We start from the raw sequence: 16,004 nt of genomic DNA, 5'->3' as shown, positions 1-16,004 counted from the left end.
TGGTCTCGAGAGAGATGCAGCATTACGAGCCATTCGTAGAAGTGGTTAGGTGTGCAACTCAGTTCGGTTTGTGGGTAAATCGATACCAAACCAACATATGTTGGTACCATCAAATAAGAATCAGAACCAAACCAAAATGCCAATAGAACAAAAAAAAAAATTATGTAATCAATCATTAATCTATTCATTAATTTATCCATAAAGAAGTCATTAATTTATTTATTTAATAAGGTTCAGTTCTATACAAGCCTTGAACCGAAAATAAACCAAATTAATTGGTTCCCCATTTTCTAAACCCAGAACCAAACCACAACATGTTCCAAAATTAACCAAACCAATTCAAAGCCATCGGTTTGGTTCGATTCTCGATTTGTACTAGACCAAGTTGTACCACTAGAGGTGGTACCACATCCGCACATATCCAAACTCAAAATGCACCTTCTAAGCAATCAAGCACATTTGCATCAAAATGCATTATTACCCACTCAAAGTTCATACCAGAGATGCAGCATTACGAGCAATTCGTAGAAGTGGTACCACCTCCTCACATATCCAAACTCAAAATGCACCCTCTAAGCAATCGATCACATTTGCATCAAAATGCATTATTACCCACTCAAAGTTGATAAATCGCACGATGTTGATACTAAGAACTTATTTTCATAATCAATCTTCACCCACTTACCAAACAACCACTAATCTGCTCACCCACCAAAACCAAAACACTACTAAGAAGTGTTATTCCAGCTAACCCCACTAAATAAGAAGCAAAGCTACCAAGATAAAAAATAAAAAATAAAAAATTGGAATTTGACTCCCAATATGTTTGTGGGTCCATGACACAATTAATTTCAATAGTTTTGGTGATGACTAATGATTCCAAGTAAGAATCTATCCATCACTAAATCTTTGTCATCACAAGGTAGTAGATGATGTTAAAAATGCACTTTTAAATGATATTTAATTTATTTATTCTGACTAATATGCCAAACATGTTGAAATGGTTTGGCACCACTTCTTGTGATCCATTTAGTCTTTGGAAGGTCCATGATGTTAACGGGTCTAGTTGGAAAAGAATATGATTCACCCCATTTCCTCAACAATACAATAAACTTCAATTTTTATTTTATTTTTTAAAGGAATTCTAAGGTCATCTCATCGTCATCAAATCATTCGACATGGATTTTATTTCTACTGACCTTATAGTCGACTTTCGTTGGAACTATTCCTCACAATTTTCATTTTTTGAAATGTATTTATTTCTATTTTATCTTTCCAAGTTTTGAAGGTTGAAAAGTGGGGCTGCAACTTATGCAAGTTAGATCGGGTTGGGGAACAACCAGGGCCCAACAAATGTGCGGTATATGCTTCATACATGTATTATCCGTCTCATATAAAAAATTCGAAAATCAAAATTTTGATAATATGATAGTGATGTTAATAGTGGTGGTGGTGATGAAATTGGTGATGCTAATGGTGATGGTGAAGGGGTGAAGGTGATGATATAGCGGTGACGATAATAATGATGGTGTTGATAATGAGGGCATTGAGGTAATTATCCATTGATTTATAAAAGAAGATCAAAGTCAAAAGTCAAATCATCAATTTGAAAAATTAAGTTGTAATCTCAAATAAATGTAAAGGGCACGTCATTATTTTTTTTTAAAGATAAAAGGGACATTTGTCACTTAAAAGGTGGATTCTTGTAAAATTTTGAAGCATAACCACTTCAAAGTCGACTTGTGTTACACATCACAACTTACAAGTTTACCTTTGCAAGACACAACAAGTTACAGTAGCATTCATTTTCGATCGAGTTTTATAAAAATTCGTTAAATTTTTTTTATTTTAAATGTGTTTTATTCTTTTTCTTTTAGCTTAAAATACATGAATCACTCAGAATAGTTCAATAATCCGGAGAATAATACTTTCATTGAAAAAAAAAATTAAAAATTCATGAAATTTTCAAGAATTAAACGGAGATTGCTAGCAAGGCCCAACCCGACCCCCATCATGAAATTCTCAACCTAAGTCAGGTTGGTTCATTCCTCATTAATATTATACATTTTAGTAATGTTAATGATTCATAAATGATAAGTGATAGATTTTTATAAAATTTACAATTAGTTCTCACAAAAATATAGTTCAAAGTTCATGTACATGAAATCATAAGCAAATGTGAAGAAGAAGAAGAAGATGATGATTAATTAAAGTTTGAAAATGTAAATTGTGAATTAGAATGAAAGAAAGATATTTTATCTTCTTTTAAAATTATAATCATATAAGATTCAAGTTTTGGCAAATCGAACAACCGATGCTATGATTGAACCCAACTCAATTTGATTTCATAAAAAAAAAATGCCAAAATTGGAGCCCGAATTGTAGGTGATTGTGCCCAGACCTGACCCCAGATCAGGTTCGAAGCACACCAGATTGATCTATTTAAGGGGGGTCGTAGATGGTTAAGTTTGAGATGGTGAGATATTCTTAGGATTTTCCTAGGAAAATGGTTTTGTAGAATTACTAATCCCTAGGAAACTTTTATTTTTTTTTGCCTTCCCTTTTAACCGTTCGATGGACATCAGAATTTCACTAACGTGGCATGTGCAAGAATCGTAGATTTTTTCCCTTGGGATACATTACTGCACATCCCTATAAACATGTACAATTGTGTATCCCGATGAAAAAAATCTATGATTCTTGCACATGCCACATCAGTGAGTCTTTGAGTTATTCTATCAGATTGAATTAGAAAATCAGACACTCTTGAGATTAGACAAATCCAATCATCACTTAATTGATTGTCATATAGGAAGTGCACAAGGACTAATAATAGACAATAACAAATCTAAGACGACGAATACAAGAGACAGGAATTTGTGATCAACATCTCATATTATTTATCAAATGAAAACTACGACTTCTCTCTTCCAAAATGGATAAAGAGGTGATTAAGAAGATTCTTCATATAGGGTTGCACCAAAGTGACCGTACCACATGGTTTGTTATATTAATTTCTCAATATTAAAATAAATAAATTATCAAGAAAGATAAACAACGGTTGAGATGTGTTAAGATGGACCGTTAATCACTCCGCAAGCAAAGATACCATCCCTTAATAAGCGCTGATCATAGAGTCCCATGTCACGTGATAGTCTTAGCTGGCTGTGTGGGACCCACCAAACTTATTCCATCGTGCCAATGTTAAGCAGCAAACCGGCCAAAATTAGAGGGGAGATGGTCGGACGTAATGCTGAAGGACCTAATCTTATTTCAAATTTACGATATTGCCATTGACAGTTGGCACGTTGTATTAAATTTTATTATTTTTAAAAGCTAATAAAATAAAATAAATAATATTAGAATATTTTGGAGTCCATTATGAACTCAAAGTGTAGGGATTGGGAGTTCCGATTGGAGAGAGAAACACGTGGTGTCATGATGGTTATGTTGGCTTTTACAACTAGTCTTTGAGTCTCCTCAACATATCTTAATTTATTAAATCACTTATAACTCTTCAAAAAAGGATAAAAAGTAAACTATTTAATTAATAATTGAAAAAATGAACATGAAGAGAATTTTAAGTAAAAGGAATTTCAATGAGCTATGCACATTACAAGGGGCGGAGTCAACTATTTTCTTATAGTGGGGAAAAATTATAATTAATGATAAGGTTGAAGAATTAGAAATTGAATGATTTTAGAGAGAAAATTTGAAAACTTTTATTTTGAATTTAAAAAAAAAAGATATTTAAATCATTTCTAATTAATGTGATAGTGTCATCTTCAAAAAATTACAAAAATGGGAGGGAGGGAGGGAGGGAGGGCTAAGGGCATTTAGATAATTTACTTAAGTCTCATACAAAAAGACTTAGGTCAAGAGGGGGCATGACATGATTTTGAAACGTAAGGCAGTATCTCTACTATTGACCAAAACGTAGAGGTGGCATGTTTAAATCATGCTAAGAAATAAGTGAATAGAGGTGAAAAATAGCAAATTCTTTAACTTTAAGATAGAACTATTGTTTTAATTATTTTTTTCTCCCTCTGATGGTGAAAAATCGAGAACATTGACATCGAAGAAGTTGAACGAGACAAGCATTGCCAAAGTTCATCAAATAAATGAATATAATTGTAGAAGTAACTAAGTGAGAAAGAATTTTTTAGATAAAATCTTTTTCTATAGTATCTAATTTTCTTATTAGTGGTATAATTTAATATAAAAAATAATTAATATATCATTTTTTATTATTCTTACTAGAAAAACTAAGACAAAGCAATTCGTGACATTATCTGTTAACTATAATTTACTCCTTTACAAGAAAATATTGTCTTCACCTATGCTATGGCATGTTCATCTTTGCATTAAGCACCATGTTTGACACTTGGTTGGTCATACAAATATCGAAAGCACAATCTAAATTGTAGTAACGTTCGAACGACCATTTACTTTATTTAGATAGAATGCCAGGATCACGTCCAAGGCCAATTCAATCATAAGATAATCAAGGCAATCGCTTAAAACCCTGAGTTGAGAGAAGATCTCCAAACTTAAAACTCTTCGACCCCCTCTCACGTGGTGATAAGATTTGTTTAAGGAAAAACCTCTTAAATGTTTTAAAAGGTTTTTTTTTTTTCTAATTATGGCTAAACCCTTTTAAATGTTTTTAAAGAAAAAAAAATGTCTAATTATAGCATTATGCGGCTCTCCCATAAAAAGAGGTCTCAAAAATAAAATTTTAAAGAGAAAAACTTTCCTCATTAAGTAAGATTTCAAATCTTACTAAGGGTTGTTGAACTCTAATTTAACGATGACTTTTTTTTTTTTTTTTTTTTTGGATTTGTTTGTTTTTTAAAGTCCATAGAATTTTGTCCTCTATACACCTAGGGGCATGGGATCATGTTTTTGATGACACAAGGTAAGCTCAACTATCCTTGGTAAGATTTCAAATCTTACTAACTCCCACTTTGTGAGGAAATCCCTAAAAAATAATTACCATTAAACACTTATGTTGGAAGGTCTTTCTCAAAATCGTTTGAAAGAAAATTCAATAAATAATTATAAAAAAAATTGTAAGACTTGAACATTATCAAGGTTGAAAATTCTCCATCCACTTTTTGCCTTAGGACTCAACTTATATTGAGTCGACCCTGATCACGTCTCTCTAATACTTAACTAACTAGTAGATCACTAGTTTCTTTGATGATATTAGTGCCGTGGAAAAACTCCCTTCAACCGATCGAGATTGATAAATTAAAAATAAAGAAAACAAATAACACAAGAGATTTACGTGATTCGATAAAATTACCTACATTCACAGACAACGACGGCGGTAATAATTCTTTATTGATGAAAACTGTAAAAATACAATACCACTTTTAATATTTCTAAACTTGAAATATATATGGCATCATAGGGTAAAAGACACATTTTAAATTACAAAAATGCCTCCGATTACAATATACCCCAAAATATTCAAGTTAGGACCATAAACTAATAATTAGACGTCAACCAAAGACCTTAGTTGCAAAATTTAGTTAACCCATTTGAATATTGAGTTATAGAACAATGGTTATAGTCAAGATATGCCATTTTGAATCAAACTCAAGCCTAAACATTTTGTCATTGAAATGTCAAATGTACTTATTCAAGTCAAATACTTGCCAAGTTCTGGTACAAAACTAGCTTACAAAATATGCCAAAATTTTGTCATTAAAATGTCAAAATGTAGTTATAGAAAGTCAAAAACTTGCCAAAGTTCTGGTACAAAACTAGCCTACAAAATATATAACCTTTCTGGTGTGTAGAAGTTGAATGATAAAAACTAAAAAGTGAACTACTAGGCTTTTTCATCTTGGCGTGTAGTACAAGGTTTGAATTCTTGATGATGTTGTGGGTCCCACTCTCATATTTTACTCAATCACAAAAATAAAATAAAATAACTAATTAAGATAAAAAAGAATATTAAGTATAATTAACTACACATTAATTGATTGATTTAGACCGTTCGATCATGGGACCCACCACTTGAAGGTGCCATCATCCACATTGAAATGATATTATGTACTTAATTTATGGATTCATTTTTTTTTTTTTAAATTTTTTTCTGATAATACAATTAATATGAAATCTTGGAGACCCCTATAGATGGACGGCCCTGATTTGGGAAGTATTACTCAACATCTAAATGTGATGGATGATTGTGACAAAAACATATGTGGTGAGGTGAAATGTTAAACAAATGTAAACCGTTGACGCGAGATTCCATGATATGATGGAAGCCACTCGGGTCATTCATTAGATCATAAATGTGCTTCTCACCAAGAAAAAATATTAAAAAAATATAAAGATTTTTTTAACAACAATGCTATAATGACACAAACAACACATAGGGGTGATACAAATGACATGGTGGTGCACACATAATTGTAGATGTTTTTCACTCGTATCTCACAAAAAGGCATCTACGGTTATGTGCGCGCTATCATGTTGTATCATCCCTTTGTCCCCCTTTGTGTCATCCCAACATAACTCTTTTTTTAATCACCAATGACATTTAACCCATGGCATTGGTTCAGAAGGGAGGAAAAACAAATGATTTTTTTAAGATCAGTACAAATTCTCTACGGATCCTTTTTTTTTTTTTTTTTTCTTAATATTATTTAAAAGTAAATTTTCATCAAAATTATAAGGGTGCATCAAATAGGACTATCAATTTGACCCGCTAACCCGGTTTGGCTTGCCTAAATTGATAAGGTCTTGGACCTTATCAAATATTTTTTTCAACTGCAATAAAAATTGCATCTTTATTTTGATGTAAAATAGCATCAAAGGTCAATGAACCCTTATTTTGATGAAGATTGAATTTTTATTTTCCCATAATATAATATAGTATGAAGAGACACCAAACTAATGCAAAAATTAATTAAGAGAGTTGCTATTGCCGCACCAACTCTTACTAATGCCACACCAATTCCTAGGTAAATCACCAAAGAATTGGTGTGACATTAGTAAAGTTGGTGTGGCAATAGCACCTCTCTTAATTAATATGAAATATATATATATTTTTTTTAACTCAGAAAATCAATCCAAACCCAACCCAACCCAAATTCGGGCTGGGTTTGACATAATCAACTTAAATGGGTTTTGGAGTGGTTTAAGGTACGGAGCACCCATTTAGGGTTGGGTTAGCGCTACCCGGCCCACTGACCACCCTTGCGTCAAACATCGATGAATTAAAATTTTATAAAAGAATAACCAAAACATTAACCTCAAATGATATTTGTTGCCCTCCGTCTAATGAACAGTTGGGATGTAAAAGTACTCCTAAAGTTCCCCCAAACTAGAGTATCTCTATAAAATCTAGGATTTTTTTAATCTCAGCCGTCTCTTTGAATAAGAACGTTAAACCTCACTTGAAGTCAGGGGCGGATTTACAGTGGGGGCAATTGCCCCACAAGAATTTCTAAAATCCATAGGGAGGCATTAATAATTTTAAAATTTTTTTTAACATTCTACTGCTTTGCCCCCACAGAAGTTTTGAAATTTTTTTTATTTGTAATTTGGCCCCACAAAATTTTTTAACATTCTACTACTTTGCCCCATAGAAAATCAGAAAATTTTTCTATTTGTAATTTGCCCCCACGAAAGCAAAATCCTGGCTCCGCCCCTGCTTGAAGTTCATCAAAACGTCCAATAAATAAAGAGGTAAACGAAGAAACCGGCGGAAGATCATGAGAAGTATTTTTGGTCCAAACCGTACGGAGACGTAACCGGCAACATCCGGTAATTGTTATGCTGACGTGGAGGACTTCTAGAGGGGGGCCCAATAAAGTAAAAAACTTCTTCAATTCTAGAGTTAAATACTTCTTCAGTATCAGCCAAGGGTATATAGTGTAGCAATGTCATCCCAAAATCTTAACCGTTTTAAATTCCTCGAGATTTCACAAAATCTTTAAGAATACTAGTGCAGTGGTGATGATTTTAGGAGGACAGTACTACCAAAACACTCCAACGGGGGATGTTAAAACTCCTCTACCGTTAAAGCGCAGTAACTGCAGGAGTGGAGGTCGCACATGAAAGGCCGACACGGTCTACACGTGTCAATGACGGCGTCAACTGTCGCACGTACGGAAAGGAAAAAAAGGTCAGAAAAAGAAAGGCCGTTAGTGGCGGTTAGGGTAGTAGTAGTGAGGTAGTTAAAATGGGCTTTAGTAGGGTTAACTAACTTAACCATGAGACCTAACGGGTTTAGTTAACAGATTTAGGCCCAAGTCTCTTCTATAAAAAGGCTGTTTCATGAAGTTTTTCTTTAAATCCATTTGTTACTCTCTGTTTTTCCCTCTCTTTTCTTATTAGTCTTTCTTTGAGCTCCTGAGGAAGAAAAACCAGAGAGAGAGAGATCTGAAACAATCATGGCGGTTTCTTTGAGGTGTTGTTCGCTTTGTTTGTTGGTTTTTTTGCTGTTTGTTGGAGTAATGGCGGGCGCGGGAGTAGGGAAAGAAGAGATCTCGCACTTGAGGTATTTTTTTTTTAATTTGCGTTTGTCTGTATTTTTCTCTATTTGTTAAGTTGAAACTTATAAAATGAGGTAATTTTCACTGAGAAATATTTGAAGATTTATCTGCATTTTTTATGTGACGAGAACTTTTTTACTGAGAAGTATTTAAAATTTTCTCTGCATATCGATCCATTAGAAAACCAAAGAAGTTAGTAATTTGTATTTTTCGTTACTAGATTTTTCGTTTTCTACAATTTTTTGGCCGAATTCCATGAAGAAACAGAGTATTGTATAGGTTTCTTAACATGATTCGCCGTTGATGGAGAAATTCAATAGATTTGAATTTCTGTGCAGATTTTTTTGCAGCTTTAATGGCGTATTTTTTCCTTCTCAGAGAGGTTAAATCTTTATTGCTTATTTGATGTTCTAGGGTTGGAAAAGCAGAGCAGTTGCAGAGCTTAAAGAACTCAACAATGGAGGAGAGGTTAGTAGTTAGTACTTGACTTTGTCTAGATCAATACATCTAAGGCCGTCCACGTTGCATTCAACTATACATGGATCGTTAGATTTTTATTAATTTTCGGATCCGAATTCATTTAAATCTCGAGGAAATAGTTTAGAACGGATGTGGTAGCGTGCCAGACAGAATGCTACCCTATCTTTTTCATATGCCCTAAATTGTCCTTGCCTAATTTATTTAATACATGTGTCTTTGTTAGTAAAGGCAACTGTTGTCTGTTGTTTTTTCGATAAAGTTGAGGGCATTTTAGGTATTTTACTAATAGAATGTAAAAAAGCGTTTTGAGAAATTCCTCCGTGATTCGCCCCCTCTCTCTTATAATTTTACAGGAAGAAGACTGCCTCGAGCAGTGTTCGTGACTGTCCCGTATCCGAAACATCTAGCTACCTAAAATAAGAGAAAGAAATAAATTTATCTCTTTGAATCAACGCGAGAATCTGGCCTGCTAAAATAGGAGAAATATCAAATTCAGGTTGTCTTAGTCATAATTTTAATTCGGATTTCCTTCCAAGTAATTTAGTCCAGAACAGAGCTCGCAATTAAACAATTGATGAGGTTTATATTTAATTTTAATTTTTGGTGTTTTTATGTAATGGGTTCTTTGTGTTTGGGTTTTTTGATTTAGTCTGGAGGAGGAAGCAGAATCTTGGAATGAGCATGCGGTCGAGAATCCGGAGGAGGTAGCTTCCATGGTTGAGATGTGAGTCCCTCTTTCTCTCTCCTCTGTTATAAGTTCTAACTTCTAATTTCCAACTTGTATTGGCGTTTTTAATTCTTATTTTATATTTAGTTAATCAGTTTTCTCCGCGAAAATCATGTAGCCTCATCACCGAGGCTCACATGATATGAACGTGAACGTGGCCATTATTAAACGTATGTATTGAAACAGTACCTACCTTCTTAAATCATAATCCCTAAAGCCATGTGGTTGATTTAGACACATACCCCTCCACGTTTTCAATCTTCGTGTTTGATACGGATGACATGCCCTGACTTTGGTTTTATACAAGAGACTATGGTAAAATGACTTCAATGCCTTTGTCTTAGAAAATATGTCACATTCAGGTTGTTGAACCTATTTTTAACGGATTCCATCTCTTCTTCAATCAATCAATCATATTTAATGTTTTGTACAAAATCCTTCAGTTTTCTATTTTATTTTAGTCTTCAAACTTGAAGGTTGTAGGAGTTATCTTAATATTGAATATGAGTTTATCCTAAAAGTTCTCTTTCTTCAAGCTGATAACTTTAGTAAGGCAATCTTCAAAAATAATTCTATCTTGCTCTTGAAGATTGAATAAAATAGTATCTTACAATTGAAAACAAGGGTAAAAAACATGTTAGAGGAATGAAGATGATTGATGTCGAGAGAAAATTAAGGGATTTATTATTTGAAATTAAAAATGAGGGTATTTAGATTATTTACGTTGGGTCTTGTTAATGTGTCCCTTAAGTTACAGGTTAAAGTGCAATAAATACAAAATTTTGTATTGAAAATTATGTCCTGAAAAGTTTTACTTTTTTATCGAAAGACCCCCCAAATTCCACTTTCCCAAGTGTATTTGTTGCACAGGTTAACAAAATCCATTTATGTGTATCCCATAGGATAAGGGGCATGTTATCAAGTCGAATAGACTGAACTATCTCTAATATTGACCAAAGCATGAGGGTGCATGTCTAAATCACCCTTTCGTTTGCAATTTTATTTGTTTTCATCTATCTAGTCAAAGTTCAACTACTGTCTGATCTCGGCGAATGCAAAAGTGAAAATTTGCATGCTTTTTTTACTTTTTACTAATTACTAACTGATGGCCTCTCACCTCCATCGATGAACTGGTCCACTAGCTCTCCTTCAAGATTGCTCCAAAGGTGACCACGTGTCTTTCCTATAACATATAAGTTTCTGTGGCCCTTCTCTTGTACTTCTCCCTGTCCGTATTGCAGCCACTTAAAAATTAATATGTTACACCGTTCCGAATCTCAGGAATCAACGCCCATCTTCTTGTTCTGCAATTTGTATAATATATTATATTATATATTACTCCAGACCCTATTCCATCTTCCCTTATTGTATAAGTTACAGCCCTTGCCAGTTCCCACATGCATATGTCGTGATATCCTGAGAAAGGTGTAAATTCTATAAATTATTTTTTCATCATCGTTGAAGTCTTTTCCCGGAATGGGAAATAGGAAATCTTTCTCTTCATTTTCACTTTATCCAGACTCCAAAGTCACGTGTTCCATTATTTACAAGTACTGCATTATACATAATGCATGGGAATGAATTTTTTATTGAAATTTCTTATTTAGGTGTCTTAGGTTTCAGTGTATGTTAAGAAAAATAGAAAAATAAAGAACAAGAAAGAATAAATATATATATAATTATACTTAAAAATATAAATTTTATTATGTTTCTTTAAGATTAAAATATATCTATGAATCACATGGATTATATTTTGAAGAGAAAACTTACAATTATATATTATAATTTTCTAATTAAAAAAAATAAATACATATTTTAAGAAAAAATAATTAATATTTTATATAATATTAATAAATTTACGAAAATACCTTTAGAAACAGTGCTCCTTCTTGACTATTCAGCTAAATCACGGAACGTTAGTTAAGTTGGCATCTTTTTAGGATTTACCATTTACTTTGCGGCACAGGAAGATTATTGCCATCACTTTACCATCTTCTTGGGTTATTATCGGACCTTCATCAGTAAAATTTCCAGGCTACATAGGTTTTTCAGATCAGACCATATGATAGGACCCATCAAACAAAACAACTAGATTATTGGTGCCTAATTGGACAAATGCGAAAGTTTATTTAATTCTTCTATTATTTCACGGGACAGATCATGGATAAGTCAGGAAAGTACATCTTCTCCTGATTTTCTTCCAGTCCAAATTGTTTGAACTTTGAAAAGAACGAAATTGAACCCATTACATTCAATATGACCACTGTTACCTCCACCGACACTTCCACCATCACCCCGAGTTTTAAATGCCCTGCTTTCATATCTTTTCCGATCGGCAGTGTTAAATGCACACATACGATAAAGTGATCGAATTTGGACTTTGTACCATCAATAAAACGGTAGCAGATCTCAAATAAATAAATAAATAAAATAAAATAATTCCCCTCAATTAATGCTGCATTTTTATTCTATGACTGCTTTATTGTAGATTTCTACATTCTCAAGCTATTGTTAAGAGAGCTGCTATTGACAATCAACTTTTACTTACTGGACCCCAATTAAAAATTAAAAATATAAGTGAATGGTTGAAAGTTGGGGTGTCAATAGAAGTTCTCTTTCCTAATATTGTTTTGCTTGATTTCTATTTTTTAGGTTAGAATTTTATATGATCCTAATCACAATTGTAAACAATTACTAGAATTATTTGAACAGTGTTATAATATTTTGAAATGTCGAGATTATAATTTGAGACAAACATTTGTAATGTTTGAAGTGTGTTTTAATCTTTAATTGGGATGTGATAAACAATTTAAGAAATTGGAGTGTAATAAATAAAAGTTGAGGTGCCAATAGCAACTCTCATTGTTAATGACACTGATAGACGCTTTTGTGCACCCAGAAAAAACTATTGTAAATTACCAGAACTTAAAAGTAAAATTAGAAGTAATTGCTCTATTTAAAAATTGGGTGTATGTAATGGAATTCATTTGTGATTACCAGAGAATAAAATCAAGTAGGAAACTGGGTTTGAAATGTTTTGGAGATCTGAAGAAGCATGTGGAGAAATCCTAAATTGAAATCTGATCCATTCCAATCCAAAAACTATGGATCTGGATCAAGGATTGGGGTTCTGCGATTATCTAATTTGATCACAATAACTTATTGAATCAATTTTGAAAGTATATAAATTATGAATATATATAGATATTGGAAGTATATTCACTTTCAGATCAGATCCGCAGGAATAATACATATCATATCAGATTGGACCTGGACTTAAAATGATAGTTCCTTTCAGGCCTGGGTTCAAAATATTCCTATTTGGATGTATAGAAATGTAGAACCAAATCCGATTTGAACCCGATCAATTGACAGCCATAGTTTTTTTTTTTTTCAAATTGGGTTTGTGGTTAAAATGAGATTATTAGTGTTTACATGCATGAATGTTCTGATAAGGTTTGATTGAGCAGGAGTATACGAAACAGCACCGAAAGAAGGAAATTGGGCTTTTTCTCTTGTAGCACTGGGAATCCCATTGACGACTGCTGGCGCTGTGATTCCCGCTGGCAGTCCCATCGCAAGCGTCTCGCAGACTGTGGTATTGGATTTGGACGCAATGCCATTGGTGGTCGTGATGGTCGCTACTACATCGTAACTGACCCAAGTGACAATGACCCTGTCAATCCTCAACCTGGCACATTGCGTCACGCTGTCATTCAGGATCAACCCTTGTGGATTGTGTTCAAGCGAGACATGGTGATCACACTAAAAGAGGAGCTTATCATGAACAGCTTCAAAACCATCGATGCCCGTGGTGTTAATGTACATATTGCCAACGGGGCATGCATCACCATTCAGTTCATCACCAATGTCATCATTCATGGCCTCCATATTCATGATTGCAAGCCCACTGGAAATGCCATGGTCCGTAGCTCGCCAAGTCACTACGGGTGGAGGACAATGGCTGACGGTGATGGCATCTCAATCTTTGGATCCAGCCACATCTGGGTTGATCACAATTCACTCTCTAATTGTGCGGATGGCCTCATTGACGCTATCATGGGTTCGACGGCCATCACCATTTCTAACAACTACTTCACCCACCACAACGAGGTACATATAAATATATACATATACCTTTGTTGTATTATAATATAACAATTTGGTCTATATAACTTGACTACTGATAATGGCAAACCTCTTATGTGATTTAAAAACTAGGTGATATTGTTGGGTCATAGTGATTCCTATGTGAGAGACAAGCAGATGCAAGTGACCATTGCTTACAACCACTTTGGAGAAGGTCTCATTCAGAGGATGCCAAGGTAATATATATAATCAAATATAAACTCATTTAAAAGACGTTTTGTTCTTCTCATGATGGATGTCTGTTTTTCCGAATTACTTTCTTTTCTTCTTCTTGGTTGTTACCTGTTCTGAAAAGCCAATATGTTTGTATTTTTCCTAATTGAGAATTGAAATTGGTAAAAAACAAAATGTTGGCAGGTGTCGACATGGGTATTTCCATGTGGTGAACAACGACTACACTCATTGGGAAATGTATGCAATTGGTGGAAGTGCAGACCCCACCATTAACAGCCAAGGCAACCGTTTTCTTGCCCCAGCTAACCCTTTTGCCAAGGAGGTCTCTCATTCTTTCTCTCTCTTCTCTCCTCTTATGAATCAAAATCGAAATTGAAATTGAAATAGAATTTGTGGGTTTTATCTTTATTAGGTAACAAAGAGAATAGAAAATAATGAGAACGAATGGAAGAACTGGAACTGGAGATCAGAAGGAGACCTATTGTTGAATGGAGCCTATTTTACCCCATCAGGAGCTGGAGCTTCAGCCAATTATGCAAGGGCCTCAAGTCTTGGTGCCAAGTCCTCTTCTATGGTGGCCTCCATTACTGCTGGTGCTGGTGTTCTCTCCTGTCGTAGAGGCCATCAGTGCTAAATCAACCTCAAATTCTCAATTAAAAGAAAGAGAGAAAGAAAATCAATCTTTCACTTTTCTTCTCTCTTTTTTTATTATTAGATCTGTTTCCTATATTTCTCATACAACACATCTTCCTTCAACCATTGCTCTCTCTCTCTCTCTCTCTGCTCAACCTCGGCCTGCCTTCAACTGCAAATAACTCCATTTTTTGGAGTAGGTGCGGAAGCGTTGTTCATTTCTTCTTCTTTCTCTTCAATCTTTGGTCTCTACTACCATCCATAGTATGAATGAATGTTAATTTGAGTAATTGTGAACTTTGTTATAGATGATGCATACCAGCAATCATTCTCTTCTAGCTATTTTTAATGAAAGTAGCATTTTCGATTTTCTATGTGTAATTGTGCTTCTCTTTGTTTTATTATTTCTTTCAGGGAAAATATACCCCCCTAACTAAGGGTTTTTCCACCACAAGTCACTAAACAATAAAAAATAGAGAGATGCTATTGAAACACCAACTGTTTTCAATTCAAATTGTGATTTATATAGGAATTGGTGTAGCATTAGCAAAAGTTGGTGTAGCAATAACAGCTCTCAATAAATATTAAGGGTGAATCTCCGATTCATGCATGCTCTGAATATGATGAAATTCCAGAGTTTGATACACTGCTCATTTTAATTCTCAAAACATGCATTTGTCGTTTTTGTAACCTACAAACTCATGAATTCGTCACTTTTAATATCTACGAATTCATTGATTATAAAAGTGATGAATTCACTCGAAATGCATGTTTTGGGGACTAAAAGGAACAGTGCACCGAAAACATTTTTGGAGAAAATCCCTAAATATTAAGAGAGATTCATTGCCACACTAGCTTTTGCTAGCAGCACACCAATTCATATGTTAATCACCATACAATTAACACACATATTGGAGTGTTGTTAGTAAAAGTTGGTGTGGTAATAGAAACTCTCTAAATTAATCCAACTAATAAAGTTTTTTTTCCCCATTTAAAAAATAAAAATAAAACGCCCATGGTTCATCACTCAAACGAAACTCTAATTGGGATATTTCGTGCAACAATAAATATAAATATCAGAATTTTGGGAGAGATGGTTTAGGATTGGGAACAATGTTTTAAAAATCAAACCAAACTGGTGATTTGTTAATACGAGCTCCAAATTGGAATTGGCATGCAACCCAAAATCTGATTCTTCAAATTTGGCTTGGAGCAACTACAGCTTAAGGGTTGTAGGATTCAATTGGTAGCAAGATCCTACCAAATGCTAGCAAGTAAAACCTGCCTACTAGTTGATGGTGGTTGTGTGTCATGTTTGTATTCTT

General features: G+C 33.9%; 1 protein-coding gene across 1 annotated transcript; it reads left to right on the top strand.

The window, feature by feature from the left end:
- The first annotated feature begins 8,303 nt into the window (after positions 1-8,303).
- LOC147401986 (putative pectate lyase 8) lies at positions 8,304-15,053 on the top strand. Its single transcript, XM_086443489.1, has 7 exons — positions 8,304-8,521; positions 8,931-8,984; positions 9,646-9,720; positions 13,194-13,836; positions 13,945-14,048; positions 14,230-14,368; positions 14,459-15,053. Exons 1-7 carry the CDS (start codon positions 8,415-8,417, stop codon positions 14,678-14,680), a joined length of 1,344 nt encoding a protein of 447 aa, XP_086299615.1. The 5' UTR covers positions 8,304-8,414; the 3' UTR covers positions 14,681-15,053.
- Positions 15,054-16,004: the final 951 nt, after the last annotated feature.

This window comes from Akebia trifoliata, chromosome 5, assembly GCF_017979445.1.
Source record: "Akebia trifoliata isolate Shusen 1 chromosome 5, ASM1797944v1, whole genome shotgun sequence".
NCBI classification, from domain to species: Eukaryota; Viridiplantae; Streptophyta; class Magnoliopsida; order Ranunculales; family Lardizabalaceae; genus Akebia; species Akebia trifoliata.
This window is presented reverse-complemented; position numbering and strand designations above follow the sequence as displayed.

Excerpts from the sequence above, each read along its gene's own strand:
- LOC147401986 (XM_086443489.1), top strand. The coding sequence starts at position 8,415 with ATGGCGGTTTCTTTGAGGTGTTGTTCGCTTTGTTTGTTGGTTTTTTTG. Across the intron at positions 8,522-8,930 it reads GAAGAGATCTCGCACTTGAG|GGTTGGAAAAGCAGAGCAGT; the intron begins GTATTTTTTTTT and ends TTGATGTTCTAG. Across the intron at positions 13,837-13,944 it reads ACTTCACCCACCACAACGAG|GTGATATTGTTGGGTCATAG; the intron begins GTACATATAAAT and ends TTTAAAAACTAG.